Consider the following 17,224-nt stretch of genomic DNA (forward strand, 5'->3'; position numbering starts at 1 on the left):
CAGGGCCCACTCTCAGTGCAGGCTGACTTCCCTCTCTCCCTTTCTCATCTCCCGTGGCTCCTGGAAAAGATGGTGGCACTGACTCTTTAGTCCTACCAGTATCAACCCGTCAGCCTGGCATGCAGGACAACGTCATCAACATCTCTCCCCTCGACTGTCTCAGAGCCATGATCCCTCTCAGGGCTCTGGAGCATGATTACTGTCAGCCACAGAGAAATGACAGCCTCAACAGAAACAAACACAAGAACTAACACCGGTTTGGAATCCTTGGAAAGGTCTATTGGTGTCACGAGGCATTCACTGGGTCCTAAAGGAGGTGGAATTCCGAACCACTTGGTCCTTCCTGCCCTGACATTTGTCCGCCCCCATACCTTCTGTGTTCTGTGACCAGGCACCGTGAGAGGCATCAAGGTTACACAAAAAGGTTCAGGCTAGGTCTCTGCCTATCTCACAGACCAGAAAGAGACAGAAAGCACCATCAATGGCATGCCGAGGGACACCAAGCAAGCTCTAGAAGCAAGCCTAGCTTGCACTCACTTCAGAGTCTCCTTCCCTTCTGTCTTTGCACCAGCCGCATGCTCGACTGTACCTAGCGACCAGCTATGCCCCCCCCACACACCCCACCTCCCCTACCCCCACCCCTCACCCCCGAGACACAGGATGTGGAGGAGCTCCGGGCAACTCTTTCCCATTGCCAACAACCATTGTGATTCATCTGCCACCCGGAGAGCATCCCAGTGGCTGTCTGCTTAGTTAGCATTTGATAAAGCATCGTTCAATATTAACGAACAGTTCCTAGGAAATTGAAAATAATCCCAGCAGGCCGCTCAAACGGTAAATCTTTCTCGCAGAACATAAATCCTATGAATATTGGAGGCTGCATATTTTTTTTTTCCACAATGGATGAGACATACGATGGATCAAATTCAAACGATTGAATAATTTATCTGGGAACCAAATTCCTCACTCTGCATTTCCTAATTTGCCACCTTGGATTCAGGCCACTGGTAGGCACTGCCAGAACCTGTTTTTGCCGGTTCTCAGCAATGGCTTCATTGAGAGCTGAGTGGGTAGTGCTTGGTACAGGTGCCCTTGAGTTTAGCTTCCTCTTGCTTCTGCTGCTTAGAATTCCCTTCGAGAGTGCCAAGTGTCAACAGCCATGATGACTATTTGAGTCACCTGATATGTTCCAAGAAGAGCCGTCACCTGGCCTGCCAAATGGTACATAATATTGCCGGCTTCTGTACCTTAAAGGAGGGGTGTAGGGCAGTGTGAGCAGATGGTCCACAAGCTCTGACAGCCAGCAGCTGTCAGAAGGGCCTGGGCTGTCTGAAGTGAGCTGGGATCCTCAGCAGGGAACAGGGCCGCGCCAGCCACCTTCTTCGTACAAAGCAAAAGAAGGAGCTGGAACTCTCTGGACAGGCAATGGGCTTGAACTTGACCGGCCAGAGATAATGAAAAAAGTCTGGGCACTTGCCCAAGGTGTGGCCAAAATCTGACTCTGAAAGTTACAAAGGAAAAGAGCAGAATGTGTGACAGGAATATGTCCCGTCTGGAAGCGCCCCGCACACCCCAACACTTTGCACCTGCCTACTCCCTTTCCAAACCAAATCAGTCAACAGCAGGGCTGCTTGTTTAAATATATACCATGGCCTTTACCCCATTTCTCGTTACCGGGTGGGAGAATTCCTTCTGCGAAGAACCATAAAGCCTACCCCCCTCCTTAAAATGTCCCAACCACAAACTGAAGTACAATCCCATCAAAGTTCATGCTGGGAAACTCGTGAGTTTATTGTCACAGAGCATGGGCAAGGGGCTGACTAGAGGAGTGTGGGTGACTGTCCCAAAGCAGCCACACTGGAAAATCTTCACCCAACATGGGTGATGGCTTCCCCATAGTCAAATAAATGCAGCACCCTCCGGTGACCTTTCCCAGAACACATACTTTAGCGGCTAGTCAGTCTAGCAGCTCCCAAGACCCTGAGGGCCGGCGTCCAGGACACACCATGTGCAATCAAGGCAGAAATGCATACAGATGGCTTAAGGAGAGGATAGAATCTCCGGTGAGGGTCTAATGATCCCCCCCAGCTCCCTTCTGAGGAAATGTCAACAATCCGAAGGCCTCTCCTGGTGTCTCTTGCTAACAGGCACAGCTTATCTCATCATGGTGGCTGTTTTGTTTGGAGGACCACACTTCCCAACACCTGTCTTGTAATAGCCACCTCCCCCCCTTAAACTGTGCCATTGGGAGGGGGCGCCTCTCTACTGACTCCCCTCTATGCCTTAAAAATGTCCTCAAAGGTCCCAAGCCCTTGAGAGGGTATGGCCAAAGGCCCAGTCAAAGAAAGGTCAGCAGACACACAGGGACTACCAAGGCTTTGGGACAAATTCCTTCCTGGTGACGGGTTTTTTTTGGGGGGGTTGTTAGGAAAACACCATCGGTCTGCTCAAGCCCTGCCCAGGCACCCACCACAGAATTCCATCTCCTGTCAGGCCCACCTCAGGCTTGACCTCCTAAACTGCGGCCCATACCCTACAGTTCCAGTCTCCTTTCCATGTTAGGTGATATCAGGTGTCCTGGGTGTCTGACTCTACATTTAGGTGGCTGTCACCTTTTGTTGTGAGGCGTCTGGGTCTCCTCACTTTACCGGACATCAGACATCAGACATCGTTTGTCACCTGCTGCTGACCTTGACTAGGACTCATTTCCATGTGAAACCCCCTTCTTCTCACTTGCGGCAGAGGGGTCCTGGGAAAAACAGGCTCCTTCCCGAGGTGTATGGAATCCCCACAACAGTAGAGCCATCCAGCAGCCAATACCCAGAAAGGGCCCCAGGCTGGGGGAAAAAAAAGTGGGTTTTCACATGAAGCCTGTCAGCCAAGCCTGCCTGGAAGTAGGCCACACCCTCTGTGTGTGTGTGAAACCCTTGTTTTGCTCTGTGGCAGAGAATTTTGACATTCTACCTTGTCCATCTAACGAGGTTTTTGTCGTCGTCACAGGGGCTAAAGGAGCCAGTCAAAGGCGTGACAGCGTCAGAGACCAAGGGTGTGTGGACAACCGAGATGAAATGCTTAAAACCGTGATGACAGCCCAGCGCTGCTGGCTCTACTCTGCACTGACTTAGGAACACAACCGAACACCACAACTGTTCTGTGTCCCCTGCCTCGGGCGCTGGCTGTGGGCCTGAACACGTGGCAGAAACGGAGAGGTCAAACTTAAGGGGTACAGAGCAAGCTCCAGAGGGAAAGGGCCGTGTGAAGCTAAGGGGTCATTACCTGGATGCTTGGAGCTACAGACCTCCAAGAACCTCCCAGAACCCTCTGGAAACTAAGCCTGGGATCAAATCGGATCCGCCAGGTGGCAGCCTTACTCCTGCTCAGTCCACAGACCATGCAGTGTGTCAAAACCACCACCAGAGGGCTACACAAGGCGGGCAGGCTGCATCAGGCTTCTGGTTACCTAGCAACCGTGACGCAATGGGTCCCGTTTCCACCCTCCGCAAGGCCTCCCAGGTTATTTCTGGCCAAACAGACTGTTGCACACGGAGCGGTTTCAGGAATCCTAGAACCGCTTCACTGTTAAACCAGGAGACTCTAAAATGGTCCGTCCGGGAGGCCCCAAGCCCTGCGCACCGTCCCGGCGTCTTAGGGGGTTGGGCTGCTATTCCTGCTCCCTAGATGCACATTTTCCACTCAGCTTTGTAGCCCCACAGGACAAAAGTCACCCTGATTTCCCAAGCGGCTAAAGGGAAGCGATGCCTTCCTGTCCTCTCCGCCTTTCTAATCTGGGGCTAGATTAATGGGCATGTGATACCCGATCGACCTTGAACCTCCTGCTCTTCCGGCTTTACTCAAGGGAGCTGAGGAGGGAACGGTAAGGCCCACCTTGAACTTTCTGCAGTCTTGAACCTCCTCCCTCCCCCTCGAGGCCTCTGTCCCTTGCTTCAAACCTCTTCCAGTTTGGATGACCCTGATAATATTTCAGATAGGTAAATGTGGCCTGGGAAGCCACAGGTGGCACCAAGAAAATGAGGCAGACACGAGACAAGGAGTGTGGTATAATGACTTCAAAGCCTGTGCCGTCTAGTCTGTGAAAGTCAAGGGGCCACTGGCCCCTCCCACCATGTGGGTCCCGAGGAGTGCCTGGCCCTGGTGCTGGGTTCTTAGGGTCTGTGAGTCACCAAGGTGGGGTCTCTGAGGGGCAACATCTTGAGGGTCACACCGGCATGTGCAGCTCATTGTACTCATCCTGGCCATCTTCGTCGAAGTTTGGCTCGGCGTCTTCGGAGTCCAGCTGCAGAAGGGAGCACAGGATTGGGAAAGGCAGGGGGCGCATAGATGTCTCCTTCTGTTCCTCACAGCCTCTTCTAAATATCTCATCTCCCTGCTCCGGGACCCCAGCTTGAAGTACTTCCCCGGCCAAAGCCTTCATTACCGGGTCACCCAGAACATCCAAGTCACACCAATACATTGGTAACTATGACATAGGATGCTCATTCCTAGGATCATGGCACCTCTGTACCCCATATCTGAGCATTCAAGAACTGCAAAAACAGAACAGTGAGATGACTCGGCAGATAAAGGCGCTTGCCACCAAGTCTGACGACCTAAGTTCAAGCCCCAGCACCCACATGGTGGAAAGAGAGAACCAACTCCTGAAGGTTACCCTCTGACCTCAGCACATATCCATAAAATACATTTTTTTAAACGTAAGAAAATAAAAGAAAAAATTTAAAGAATAGCAACAAGATATCCTTTCCTATCACTGACAGAAACAGGGCCCAGGACTGATGTCTGGGCTATGCCAACCCATACGCAGCCTATGGCCAGGTGTTTTCGTTCAGGTGCAATCTGCACAACTGTCCACAGCAGCCCTGTCTTGTTCTTTCTGAAGCCTTGTATCAACAGCCTTACCTAGATTCATGTTTAAATCTCCCAAAAGTCCTATGACAGACTCTCCGAGCCCATTATACTGGTGAAAACAGCATTTCAGAACAGTCAATAACTTTCCCAAGTTCACACACCCCAACAGGTAGTCTGGACTTGATACACTGGACCCTGGGTATCTAAGTCCAGCGTCCATCTGCCTTCATCCTGCCACCCCAAGCCACCGTCCCTTACCGCCTGCAGCTCCCTGTCCTGGAAGAGCCGGGGCAAAAGGCAACGCCTCAGAGGCACCGTGAGCAAGAGCAGGAAAGGGAAGGCCAGTGAGGCCGCCGTTGACTTGACCACCCAGAGAAGAGCGATGCAGCCCAGCTGGATGCAGGTGAACATGTGCATCCGCCACGTCTTCACCTGGGGTACAGGCTCGGTCTCATTACACAGTGGCCACCCTGCCCCCACCCACACCTATGGGAACGTGGCTCTCCAGGGCCCGGTCATCCTTCTCTCATTCATCCCTTTCATCTCTAGCCGGGCAGCCCCTCCAGACCCCCCTCCCATCACCCTGCATATCCCCAGCTCCATGCATCCGGGCCTGACCTTGGTCACGTAAGGCTGCTCAGGATGGTGCTTTGCTGGCATGAAAATGAGCAGCAGACGCTGGGACAATTGGATACCAGAGAGTGACGTGACCCCCATGTACAGGAAAATCCCGAAGAGCACAGCCAATGGGATCCGGCGCAGCACAGCCCCCATGACGATAGACAGGCCTGGAGGAGGTGACACAGATCTGCCTCACCCTGTGCCCTGTCCTGCCCGGACAAAGGGCCTGCCTGGTAAGGGAACAAGATTCATCTGACCAATCTGGGCCTCACAGAGAAAGATGGAGCAGGCCAAAAGGAAATCAGGGAAGACCCCTCAGAGTGTCCGCTGGCTGACGGGTTTGGAGACTAAGCGTGAGGCGCCTGCAGATTCAGGAGGGTCCAGCCCAGGATCATGAGGATTTCAAGCCACCGGGCCCAAGGGAACACGTCCGTGGGAAGACGCCATGCTCACCCACGAGGCTGGCGATGAGCACGCCGGTGACCCGCTGCTCCCGCACCTCCTGGATCTGGGGCTTGTCGCCAGGCGCAATGGCCGTGCGCATGACCGTCAGCGCGTTGACATGGGTGACGGAGCGGACCGTGGCGGCCGTCAGCCAGGGCAATCCGAACAGCCCGCAGAGGCCGCCCAGGGAGCCGATCAAAAGCAGGTCAAGATGGAAGCCCGAACCCTTGAGTAGCCTCCGCGCCTTCTGGCTGACAATGAGCCTGCGGGGAAGAGAGAGAGAGAAGGAGCCAGCTAGCAGCGGGCAGACCTGTAAGGCACATGACAGTCACCCAAGGCTTGAGGCGAGGCGGGGAGGGGGTGGGGACACCTTCAACAACAGCTCTCCCCAGACCTGTCAGCTTCCTCTGTCACGTTCCCAAATTAAGGTTCTCACACTGCAGGAAATCGGAGCCAAATCCCCAAATGCTGCGAACATTTCAAAGCACCACAAAAGCCAGATGCCAGCTCAGACCACGTGATTTTTTGGTTTAACCAAAATGGGAAATGTGTGAGCGTCGCCGAGAGATGTGTGAGAGAGCACCCTGTCAGAATTCTGAGAACCGCCAAGTGCCACCCTGCCAGGGCTGGTGGTGGTGAGAGAGGTACCAGGTCAGGTCAAACCATCACGGGGAGAACCGTGCCTGGGCCCACATGCCCACGCCTGTTCCAGCCTGCTGCTCTAGTTCCTCCATCCCCTCCTCCTCCGCACTCCTGCCGGATCCCAGCAAGCTCCTCGCAGCCTGCCACGGGGCACCCCTCCACGGATAAGATACCCCTGCCTTAACCCTGAAACCGAGCCGTCCCTCCATCTCCCCTCCCCTCTCCAGCCCCTCTCACGCGGTGATCTGTGTCTCCATGAATATCAGGATGAGGACCAAGAGTGCCGGGACAGCAGCGGCCACCATCATCCAGGGCGGGAAGGGGCGGGCACTGCCCAAGGGTGGGATGAACCATGTGCGCTTATGCGGCGAAGTCACTGAGAGCCCGGTAGGCACCGTCAGCTTCTGCATGGCGGGAAAGAAGACGTGGGCCAGAGACCGAGGCTTCCCATACAAGAGGTCTACACTGCAGCTGCTCCTACCACAGAGTCCCCAGAACTCGAGGGAGCCGGCGAAACTCATTTTCGTCACTGCTCCTCCAGGGGCTGGCAGAAGACATAGCAATGGGACTTCCCCCTAACTCTACAGCTGTGGGGAGACCGGGTACTCGGCACCAGCCCACTTCCAAATCCCTCCCACTTGGGATCATACACAGCTCAGACACCCTGGATAACCCCCTGGGCTGAACATCACAGCAGCCCCTGATGTGGCCTAACTTCTTGTTACCAGGAGAGCTGGGCTGCAGCCCTGCTCTAGAAGCTGGGGCTGGTGGGGATCTGCAGTCCCCATTCAGATGGGACACACTCACCTGCGTGTAGGTGTCTGTGATGGAGTAATCCACCAGGACCATCACCAAGATGGAAATGGGAATGCCGAAGTCCCCGATGATGCGTCGAGCCTGCCAAGGGCGGCCAGAGGATGAGGGTCAGGAGACACCCCCAACCATTTCTGGGACCAATCTCAGAAGTACCCTAAGATGTCCCTCTAGGTGACTCTCTTGTGTCCCAGCCACAGCTGGGTGGCACTACTGTCTTGTTGGCCGGGAGGGGGCAGGAGGAAGACTCTCGGGAGCTGAGCCGAGCAGGGACACAGGAATCAAGGGAGACAGGGGTACCTTGCCTCCCAGGAAGCGGCTGTTCCTGAACTTGCGCAGGAAGAAGGCGATCAGGAAAGTCCCCAGCATGAGGATGAGGGACAGCAGAGCTGTATTGGGCTGGTTCCTTGGGCCCGGGGGTCCCTCTGTGGGGGGCAGGGCACTACTATTCAGTTCCAAGCCAGTCTCCAGGGTCCCCTCCAGGGCCCCCTCCGGTGGGTAGAAGGGCAGCAGAGGATGCTCTGTGAACACCTGTGTGTGGAGAAGAGGATGCCTCACTCTCCACAGGCAGATGGCAACCCCGGCCATGGTGTCCCTAACCTCCACTCACACACACACACACACACACACACACACACACACACACACACTCAAATGAAACCCCTCTCCCTATACCTGGCTCTCAGCAAGCTCCAGGCCTCCCTAGGGTGCCACCTCCCTATCCCTCCCCACCCTCCAAGAACTGCCACACCTTGTAGAGCTTGTGAAAAGTCTCATAGATGAAAATGAGCGAGATGAGGAAAGCGAAGATCTCCTGGGTAAAGGGTGAGATGTAGCGGACCAGGAAGCTGCCCTCTGCAGCCACCAGGGCCAGGACGAAGACCACCAGCCAGAGGCCTACCCACACTCGACCGGTGAGGTATTCCAGGTCCTGAGCTCGGCAGAACTGGAGACAGTAAGGAGGGTGGGTTACCGACAGGGGGCCCGTCTGCCCTGGAGCTGGTGCCTGTGGGTTGAGCAGGGGTGGACTCCAAGAAGGGACAGAGTGCAGAGACCCAGCTCCTGGACACCGACCGGGATGAGGGGCTGACAAGGGTGGGCAGGAGGGGGCAGGGCCTGGGGGTAGGGAGCAGGCTTCACCTTGAAGAAGGCTTCTTCAAAGACCAGCAGAGGTCCAGAGAAGCCCACCACGAGCAGTGGCTGGGCCCCCAGCAGAGAGAAGAGGACCCCAAGCACAGCCGTGGACACAATCAGCTCCGACACGCCCATTAGCCCCTCCGTCTTCTCTCCTGGGGTGGAAAGGGGTCAGCGGGGTGGCCGTAGCCTGGCTCTTCCTGTCCAGTCCCTTCCTCATCTAGCTCCCCAGGAGGAGCAGAACAGCTCCCAGAATGACAGACAAGGCCACACACCCCCAGGAGACCACAGCAATCCTATCCTTGTACCCCTCGTTTTTTAGCTCCCCAAACAAAGAGATTGCTGGGGTTTCTGATCCAGTAGGGGGGTTGCAGCTTCCCTATCCTCTCTGTCCATCACCCCGCTAAGCGATGTGAACCACATAACCTTGCAGGTGATAGCTGGCCCCCACAGTGACCCCAGGAGCCTCACCTAGCAGCCCCCCGAAGGTGATGGCGGGGCTGAGGGCTGCAAAGTAGATGAAGAGTACAGCCGCCACACACTGGGAGTGGAGTGCGTCCCGCAGGTCACTGGGGTAGTGTGGGTACCGGCGCTTCACATCCCGCACTAGCCCCCCAAACACTGAGCCCGTCCGCTGCAGGGGATCATCTTCAGAGGTTGCCTCGGAGCCCCCCATCTCCAAAGACAGTTCTGGGGAAGGGAGCAAGATGCCGATGGAACACAAGAGACTCCTTCCTGTCTGGAAGCCCTGGCTGCATCCCCCCACAGCATTGCGGGCAGGGGTGGGAAGGACACAAAGGATTCAGAGAGTCAGGACTGGGCTGGGGGTCTAACCTTTGCCAGGGGCCACATAGCCCCCCCGGGTGGTCATCTCCACTTTGGTCTGTTCCCGCTCCCGCCGCTTCCTCAGGAGCTCGCGCTGGAAGGCAGCCACGGAGCGTAGTAGGTCACGGCCCTCCACCTCCGATGGGGGTATCACGATGCTGCCATCCAAGAACTCGCTGATGGCACCCAAAAGGTCCTGCCGGTCATCTGCCTGGTAGGCAGCCTCGTGGAACAGCTGGGAAGAGAGTTTGGCTCTCAGGGATGGGCCAAGAGAGCCCAGGAAGAAGATTTCAGAGAGGTGGCATTGGGTCACAGAGGTAGGGTAGACAGCCACATGCACCAGGACAGTCTAGGAGGGAACTCTAGAACATATCTGCCCATCTCCTACAGGCTAAGGAGCACCTCAGACATCAACTCGGCTAGGAGACCCTCCTATCCGAGGCCAGTCATGGTCAGCACCCCCAACCCTTCAGTCCAAATCTCCTACTACATCCAAGGCACTGAGCGTGGGCTGTTCTGTTACCATTCTTTTCCAATGCACAGCCCAGGGTTCTGGGTTCGAGCCCGGGCTAACAGCTCGCCACCTCCACTCCCGACACAGTTAGAGACAGCTAAGGGACAAGCAGGTCCCAGGTGGACTAACCTTGTCAGACATGAGAGTGGCGATGGAGCGTCCTAGCTCGTGATAGTCCGTGCTGGTGTGGCGGGGCCCCAGCATCACAAAGAGGAAGCGGACAGGTACGGGGACCTCCAGCACAGACTCCAAGAGAACAGCCTCGCTGAGCCGCACAAAGGCCGCTGCGGGCTGCTCCAGGAAAGGCACGCAGCCTAGAGGAAGAAGAGGCAATGATGGACAAGGGGGGGACAGTCGAGGCCGGCCCTGGAAGGGAGACCCGGGTTCTTCTGTACAGTGGGGCAGTCGGGAATTGCAAAAGAAACCTCAGCTCTAAAAGGCCCCCGTCCACCTCCATGTTTATAGTCACCTAACAGTTACCCATAGGGGGAAATTAAGGCTTGCACATAAAGACTGCTTTCTTCCTAATTCCTACAGCGGTGCTATATTAAACTAGCAATACGGCGGAATGGGATGGGATGGAAGCAGGCAGGAACGGGGAAGAAAGGACTCAACAGTAGCCTCCTCCAGAGGTCCAGGGGAACAGACCACAGGAGAGGGCACTCAGCAAACCGCGTCCCCGGCACCCAGCCCTCCCTTACCCACAAGGACAACAGTAGCCTCGGCATCTTCGGGGATCTTCTCCAGCAGTTTCAGGCTTTTCCCCCGGTGACCATCTCCTCCGGGCATATGGAGGGGCTTCTGAGGACGCAGAACTGGAATAGTGCTGGGACCCAGCCTGGAGGCCACGGCAGGCCCTCCCACCCCTTGCCCCAGCCCTAGCTCTGGGCCCCGTTTCCTCTCTCCCCAGCCTCTTAGAAGGGCCCTGTACCCTCCTCGATGCCCTAGCCCACCTCAGCTTTATCAGCTTCATGGCTGCCATGGGTTAGGCGCATCACCACACCAAAACCCTGTAATTGCCAGCACAGGGAATCTTTGTGTGTGCCACCCACAGACCCACGGCATGCTCTGCACCGTGCCAGGCATCCAACCTTCCCAATCTCAACTAAACTGGGCATCTTCTAAGTCCCCAGGCCCCAGTCAGACAAGGTCACTGACCTCCTTGGCATCCGGGTCATGCGGCCACAGCGGGGCTGGCTCCCCTTGGTCATCAGCCATGGTGGGTACCGCACCATCGGGGCCATGACTCGGGGTTGGGTGGTGATTGCCCAGGACTGAGTTCACACTGGAGCTGGATGGATTCCGAGGGAAAAAGCCACTGTCCTTGTCATCATTGGGATGGCTAAAGAAGGAGATGACAAGGTCGGTTGGAGAGGCGTATGTTAGACCGAGGTCACAAGGAGGTGAGACGTGAGAGGACCACAGCCTCCAGCCCTTTTCCTTAATGTGAGAGCTTTCTATCGGCTGAGGCTGTAGAAAGACAGCAGCGTGTCAAGGACGCATGCTCCAGACTGAGACCCTCTCAGAAGAGCCAACGCCCCCCGGAAGGACAGCCGAAACCGACAGAGCCCTCTTCCCAGCGCCTCATACCTGTGCTTCAGGAGCAGAGTCCGTAGGACGCTAGCCCTGTCCTCGGGCCGGATCTGGTCAGATACAATCATGGTCTCCACCACAAGGTGAGCGATGCCCGGCAGGGTGGTCTGCTCCAAGTCCAGGAGAGCCGCTCCTAGGACACAGTAAGAGGAGGAGCCGTCCTGCCAGACAGGGGACCCACCCCACAGCCTCGCTCCCCAAGGGCAGGCAAATATGCCAGGTGAGCTGAGTGCCAGTGTCCTATAGCACATAACACACTTCACGGGCAGCTGGGGGGAGGACATGAAAGCAGAGCAAAAGAGGGGCCAATGGAGGCGAGTCTTGGCTCAGAGTGCAGGTAGCTAGAAGGTCCATTGTGCCCCCCCAGGTGGAATCCACGGCCCTGCTCCCTCAGAACTCCCAGAGTGGTCCCAGGGAACCGGGCAGCCCAACACAGGCTGAGCTCTGGTGGGCAGAGGGTCCGGTGGCTCAGGCCAGACTGAGGAGCCCTACCCTGGGCAATGGTCCTCCTGAGCTCCAGCAGGCTCCGGAAGGAGAGGGAAGCGACATGGGGCTTCCCCCAGCGCTCTGTCTCCTCCTCCACGTCTTCCTCGAACTTGATCCATCGCGCCGTCTCCCGCCAGTGTGGCTCCTGGCTACGGTCCAACATCAGCTCATTCAGCTCCACGAACACCTGCAGCGGGTATCAAGGTGAGGGCCCGGAGGCTGCCAGGGTTAGGGCTGTCAGGAGAGGAAAACTGGATCCCCAAGGCCAACCCCCCCGCAGGCTACTACTTCATGAGGCCTCCGATCCAACTTCTTTTTCTTCTTCTTCCTGCGCAGGATGGGAGCCAGGCCGCTGGGGCTGCCTCTCCCGCCCTGTATCCGGGATGGTTTCTTCACTAAGTGTCTCCTCACACCAGGGTTGTCCTCCAGCCGATGGCCTGTGGACAAGGCCCCAAGGATCCATCTCTGCATCTGACTTACACGGCCCACACGCACCGGGTCCCTGCCGTACCCACCAAGTCCACCCGGTTGTTATGACAGACCGCATAATCCAGGTGACCACTTCCCAGAGCTGGACACTGACTCTCGGGAAGTGGCAAGACACAGTACAGAGCCACCTTGCACCACGGACCGAGCCACAACTGAAAGCAGATCCCAGCTTACGCCTTCAGCCCCATCCAGACCCCGAAGACCCTACCATACCCACTGGTCCTCCCTGTGGGGCTGTAGGTCTAATGCCTGTCCCTAAACACCTGGCTCCCCAAAATCTGCAACACCCGAATGCCAGTCCCACTAGGACCCATCCAACAGGCTTCTGCAGGGCTGCCTGGTCACCCTCCCACTTGCCCTGTCCAGGCGAACAGCTGGGGACAGGCTGGCTGCCCAGTTACTCACAAGCAGCTACCCCTGCCAGGGGGCTCGGGTGGCCCCTCACGGGCTCCCACAGGCCATAGTCTTCAAAGTCCAATACAAACATTTCCAAATCCTCTGAGGCCAGCAAGTCACCAGAGCCGGGAACTGGATTCTTCCCAGGGCCCCGGTCCTCAGTGTCCCTGGGCCCAGGACTCAGAGCCCCATTGGGCTCCATGACCTTGTCCAGCGCGCTCGTCATTCCCCTGGTGGCCAAGGCCTCAGCCCCTGATCCTTCCCAGAACCCCGGATGTCCCAAGAGGTGGGAGCCTCCTGCAGGAACAGCCTTTGCCCACACGGAGCTGGAGGTGGTAAGGTTTCCTGCTCCCAATTTCCCTGGTCCCCCAAGTCTATTTCTGCTGCTACCAGGTCCCAGCCTGGATCTGTAAATACACCCTCCCTATGACCCCCCCCAATCCCGCTGCCATCGGATTGTTCCTGTCCCTGTCCTCAGGCCCTGGCAACTTTCCATGACGTATTAGCTCAAAGCCCTAACTCCCCCCGCCACCTCTGCCCCCGCCCACACCCTGTGAATCTTAGGAGGAGGAGGAGGAGGGAGACCAGTGATGCCCCTAGCCTGGGCACAGCGCCCCATGGGTGATGACAGGTGGCACCAAAGCCAGGCACTGATAAGATGGAAGGAATGTGCCGAGATCACAGCCAGGCCGGGCCAAGGGTGGCAGGAAAGAGGAAGGGCAGTGGCAGGCCTGGCCTGGGGAGAAGCGGGGCCTGGTAGTGCGGCTCAGTCCTCAGCCTCCAGGCAGGCGGGTGAAAGCAGAGTTTACAGAGCAGTGAGGTCTCAAGAGAGCTTCCCCTCAAGAGTACGTGAGGAAGAGGGCCGTTTTATGCAATAGGTAACTCAGAGAGCACTCGTGGGTGACACAGGGAAACAGCTCTGGAAGAGAGGTAGCTCTGTGAGATTAAGCTCCCTCTGCCACTGAGGCACTGTGCAAAAGACTAAGCCCACCCCACCCCCGAGGGTGGGGGGGCCTCTTCAAGGTCCACTCACTCTTCATGTCATCCAGATCTGCAGAACCCAGCATTTGGGCCTCAGCCTCATCAGTGGGCACCCGCTGCTCCGGCCCAGGGTTGCCCAGGGCACTGCCCGGGCACAACCGCTCCCGCAGATCATAGCTGGCTGATGGACTCCAGGGCCGGGTCTTCTCTGTAGAGATTCTGGAAGTCCGGGCTCGGGGGCTGGGCGAGCTGAGGAAGCAACATGAGCCTTAGGTCTGATGGAGAGAGGCAAGGAGCTGGCTAAGCTAGTGACTTCCTGTTACTTCCCTGGTCTCAGGAGCCAGAGTGACATACACAGGCCCCCTTTCCCCAACATGCCCATCCTTCCCGCTGCTGGCTCATCTCGTCTACCTGTACCCCCTTCCTCTTCACCAACACTTCCGGTCTAGAGGACCCTTGACCTCTGGCTCAACTCTTTCTTTTCTCCTCCCTTGCTCCCTCCCACCTGGAAACCCGGAGCCAGATGAAGCTCCCATCTCATTCTTGACTTTCCAGGTCACACCTAGGGACACTATTCAGGGTTAGGAGTCAGGTGTCCTGGACTTGGGCCAGCTGCTCTGGACTGCAGTGGGTTCTGCCCCATGAGCGCTCGGCTAGCTGGGTCCAGGGAGCTGGGACCAGTACCTGCCGGAGCGCTGTGGGCTCTGGTCAGAGTGCAGGCCCCCAGAAGGCAGGGCCTTGGGACAGGCAACCTTGTTGGAAAGGCCCGGGCTCTCATCCTCATCACTTCCAATGGAGAACTGTGGACACACACATACAGATAGATTTACCTCCCAGCGGCCACCTTATCGCGTCCTGCATCCGCTCTGTACCAACCCCTTGGCCAGCCAACCCTCCTTCAGTGAGTAGACCCTACCTTTGCTTTTTGTGGGGGCCCCAAGGGTGGAGGCTCCACAGGCTCGGCCTCGGACTCTCCTTCCTCTTCCTCCTCTTCCTCCTCCTCCTCCTCTGCTCCAGCACCCCCCTCCTCCTGGATAGGGGGTGTCCCTTCTGAAGGGGGAGCAGAGGTCTTCTCCTTCTTCCTCTTCCTCCTGGCGTGCCGTGCAGAGGTGGGGGGCAGTCGCCGCAGCTTGTGGGGTGGAGGCAGGCGGGCTGAGAGCGGGTGATGGGTGTGGTGGGATGTGTGCCGGTGAACTGGGGGTGCAGGAGAGTTGGTTGAGACCCCTGAAGCAGAGTAGGGCTCCCCCGCCCTCCAAGGAGCACACACCTTATTCTAGCTCAAAGTCTCAAACAAGGGCAACCCTAATCCTTCCTCTAGAGCCAGTACGTCCCTCCCAACTACTGTGTCCATGCTCCCTGTCATCGGTGAGGCCTGGCAGAGTGGGGTCAAGGGTGACAGAGAGGGAAAAGTCGCAGGAGGGCATAGGGGATGTGACACAGAAGAGAACCAGAAGCTGAGGGAAGACACACCGGGGAATATGGTAGAGCAGAGAGTGAGTGGGGCCAGAGTGGATGATGAAGGTCACAGAGGGAGCCTCAAGCCCATCTCCCCTCCATCTCCCCGGGTCTGGAGCCCAGCTCCCCTGACAGGTGGAACAGGTGATGGTGGTGTGGAAGGCAGGATGACTTAACACGGCATGGCGGCCCAGCACAGCGTCCAGCACAGGATGGCACTGAGTGATCAAGCCGGAGGTGAGCGCAGTAATGGTGGCGAGGAAGGTGATGGTGGTGATGGTGGTGAAGGCTGCCGCACTAGGGGTCCCCAGGCTACCCACACTCAAAGTCCCGCTCGCTGTAGCTGCGGCTAGGCTTCTCAGGGTCCCAGGCCGGGGTCTTGCTGATGAGGTCCCCAAACCTGCTCACAGCCAAGGTCTTGCCCAAGTCATCATCCTCCTCTTCTACGTCTGGACCCAGGGGGGGCTCCTCCAAGGGCACCCGGACCTGCAGGCCAGACAGCCTCTCCTAAGGACCCCTAGTTGGTGAACACCCACCACCACTCCCAACTCCATACTTCAACCTTCCCAACATCCTCACCCTTGCCTGCATCGACATCCCTAAAACACCCTCTGAGGGCTCCCCCAGGCCTTGGGAGCACCAGCTACGGATGCGTGAAGTACTAACAGACCCCCCTCTTCCTCCATACCACCAGTACAACTCCATGCCCGGATCTGGTGGTCCCAGGGTCAGCCAGAGGACACACCACCCATCCTGCCCCTCCTCCCCCACCCCACCCTCCACGCATCAGTCACCTGGGGCAGGGGGGAGGCGCCCCCGGGCGGTGGGATCACCCCATTAGCCATGGTAGGGCTGAAGACTTAGGAGTCTCTCAATCACTATAGGACCCAAACCCTGGGTGAGAAGAAGGGGGCGCTGCGGAGACCTCTTTGGGAGCCCTGGGGGAGGAAGGCGGGGTCAAGATTCAGGCTAGTGGGCCCCCTCCAGGGAGCTACGTCCCAGTGTCCAGCCCGCGCTCCCTTCCGAGGCCCAGCCCGGTTCGGGTCAGCCCGATGTCCCCACCCGGCCTGGGGCCCACGCCTGGCCCTTAAGTACCTCGGGGCTCCGGAACCTGCGGGGCCTGGGAGAGCCGCCGCGCCCCATGTCCCTCCCCGCTCGCTCCGGGGCGCGGCTGCCGGGTTCCCGTCCGGCCTCTCGCCGCGCAGAGCCCGGCCGGGTTGGACGCAGGCGCCGGAGCCCGCAGCCCACGGCTCCACCTCCTAGCGCTTGGCTCGACCGGCCAGCCGCCGCCCGGCCGCACAATGGGAGCGGACGAGCCCTGACTTACCCCGCCCGGGCCAGCGCGGACTCCGCGCTCGGGTCCCCGCAGGATCCCACCTGCCCGCAAGACCCCTCTCCAAGCGCCCCACGCATTGCGGGGGGAGGAGGGGCGGGTGCACGGCCCTAAATTCCCACAATCCCTCAAACACACTCCTCCACCTTGCTTTTAGCCACCCCTCCCTTCCCCTCAGGAGCACTGGAGGAGACCCCCTCCGCACATACAAGCCTCTCCAGCCTGGACAGGAGATCACAGACCCCTGGAAGCAATTGCCATCAACACCTCAAGTCTCAGTTCAGCTGATGCCCTTCAAAGGCCTGGCTTCTGGAGCTGGGCACCACCCAACATTTGACCTTGGCACATTATCTACCCATCTGTAGCCAGAGGCAGCTGAAACAGGGGCATTCCAATTGTGCCAACCACTTTAAAAATCCTGTGGCTAAGCTTCCACGCCCCCGCCTCCACTTCCCCAGCCGCTGAGGACCTGTCTCACTTTCCAAGGTCAGAGAGCTCTTTGGAAGGAGCACCTAGACCCCTGTGTGTTCTTCGCGGGGTGTCTCTGAAACTGGGCACCTAGCACAACCCATGCCCATAAAAGCCCCGGATAACAGTCGGCTTAAGCCATGCCCCTGTACCTTAGAACAAATGAA

At 57.7% G+C, this 17,224-nt stretch overlaps 1 protein-coding gene across 4 annotated transcripts; it reads right to left on the reverse strand.

Annotated features, from left to right (window-relative positions):
• Positions 1 to 4,052: 4,052 nt before the first annotated feature.
• On the reverse strand, positions 4,053 to 16,821 carry Slc4a3 (solute carrier family 4 member 3). 4 transcript variants are annotated; one of them, XM_016009902.3, is made up of 23 exons: positions 16,799 to 16,821; positions 16,051 to 16,194; positions 15,577 to 15,742; positions 14,718 to 14,995; positions 14,486 to 14,601; positions 13,854 to 14,050; positions 12,224 to 12,372; positions 11,942 to 12,122; positions 11,447 to 11,582; positions 11,015 to 11,198; positions 10,558 to 10,657; positions 9,986 to 10,170; positions 9,352 to 9,577; positions 8,989 to 9,207; positions 8,524 to 8,672; positions 8,135 to 8,329; positions 7,684 to 7,914; positions 7,378 to 7,467; positions 6,808 to 6,974; positions 5,938 to 6,191; positions 5,482 to 5,651; positions 5,122 to 5,295; positions 4,053 to 4,294 (listed from the first exon to the last, which is right to left on the reverse strand). In XM_016009902.3, exons 2-23 carry the CDS (start codon positions 16,099 to 16,101, stop codon positions 4,217 to 4,219), a joined length of 3,696 nt encoding a protein of 1,231 aa, XP_015865388.1. In that variant the 5' UTR covers positions 16,102 to 16,194; positions 16,799 to 16,821; the 3' UTR covers positions 4,053 to 4,216. The 4 variants fall into 4 exon arrangements, with proteins under 4 accessions (XP_015865388.1, XP_015865385.1, XP_006972193.1 ...); XM_016009899.3 differs by lacking the exon at positions 16,799 to 16,821 and adding an exon at positions 16,584 to 16,760; XM_006972131.4 differs by lacking the exon at positions 16,799 to 16,821 and adding an exon at positions 16,352 to 16,497.
• Between the last annotated feature and the right edge of the window lie 403 nt (positions 16,822 to 17,224).

This window comes from Peromyscus maniculatus, chromosome 13 (genome assembly GCF_049852395.1).
Source record: "Peromyscus maniculatus bairdii isolate BWxNUB_F1_BW_parent chromosome 13, HU_Pman_BW_mat_3.1, whole genome shotgun sequence".
Classification (NCBI taxonomy): domain Eukaryota; kingdom Metazoa; phylum Chordata; class Mammalia; order Rodentia; family Cricetidae; genus Peromyscus; species Peromyscus maniculatus.

Coding starts and splice junctions, on each gene's coding strand:
- Slc4a3 (XM_016009902.3), bottom strand. CDS start 16,101: ATGGCTAATGGGGTGATCCCACCGCCCGGGGGCGCCTCCCCCCTGCCC. Junction 15,743..16,050: donor GCGCCTCCCCCCTGCCCCAG/GTGACTGATGCG, acceptor TCTGGCCTGCAG/GTCCGGGTGCCCTTGGAGGA. Junction 7,468..7,683: donor GCCGCTTCCTGGGAGGCAAG/GTACCCCTGTCT, acceptor CGCCCTTGGCAG/GCTCGACGCATCATCGGGGA.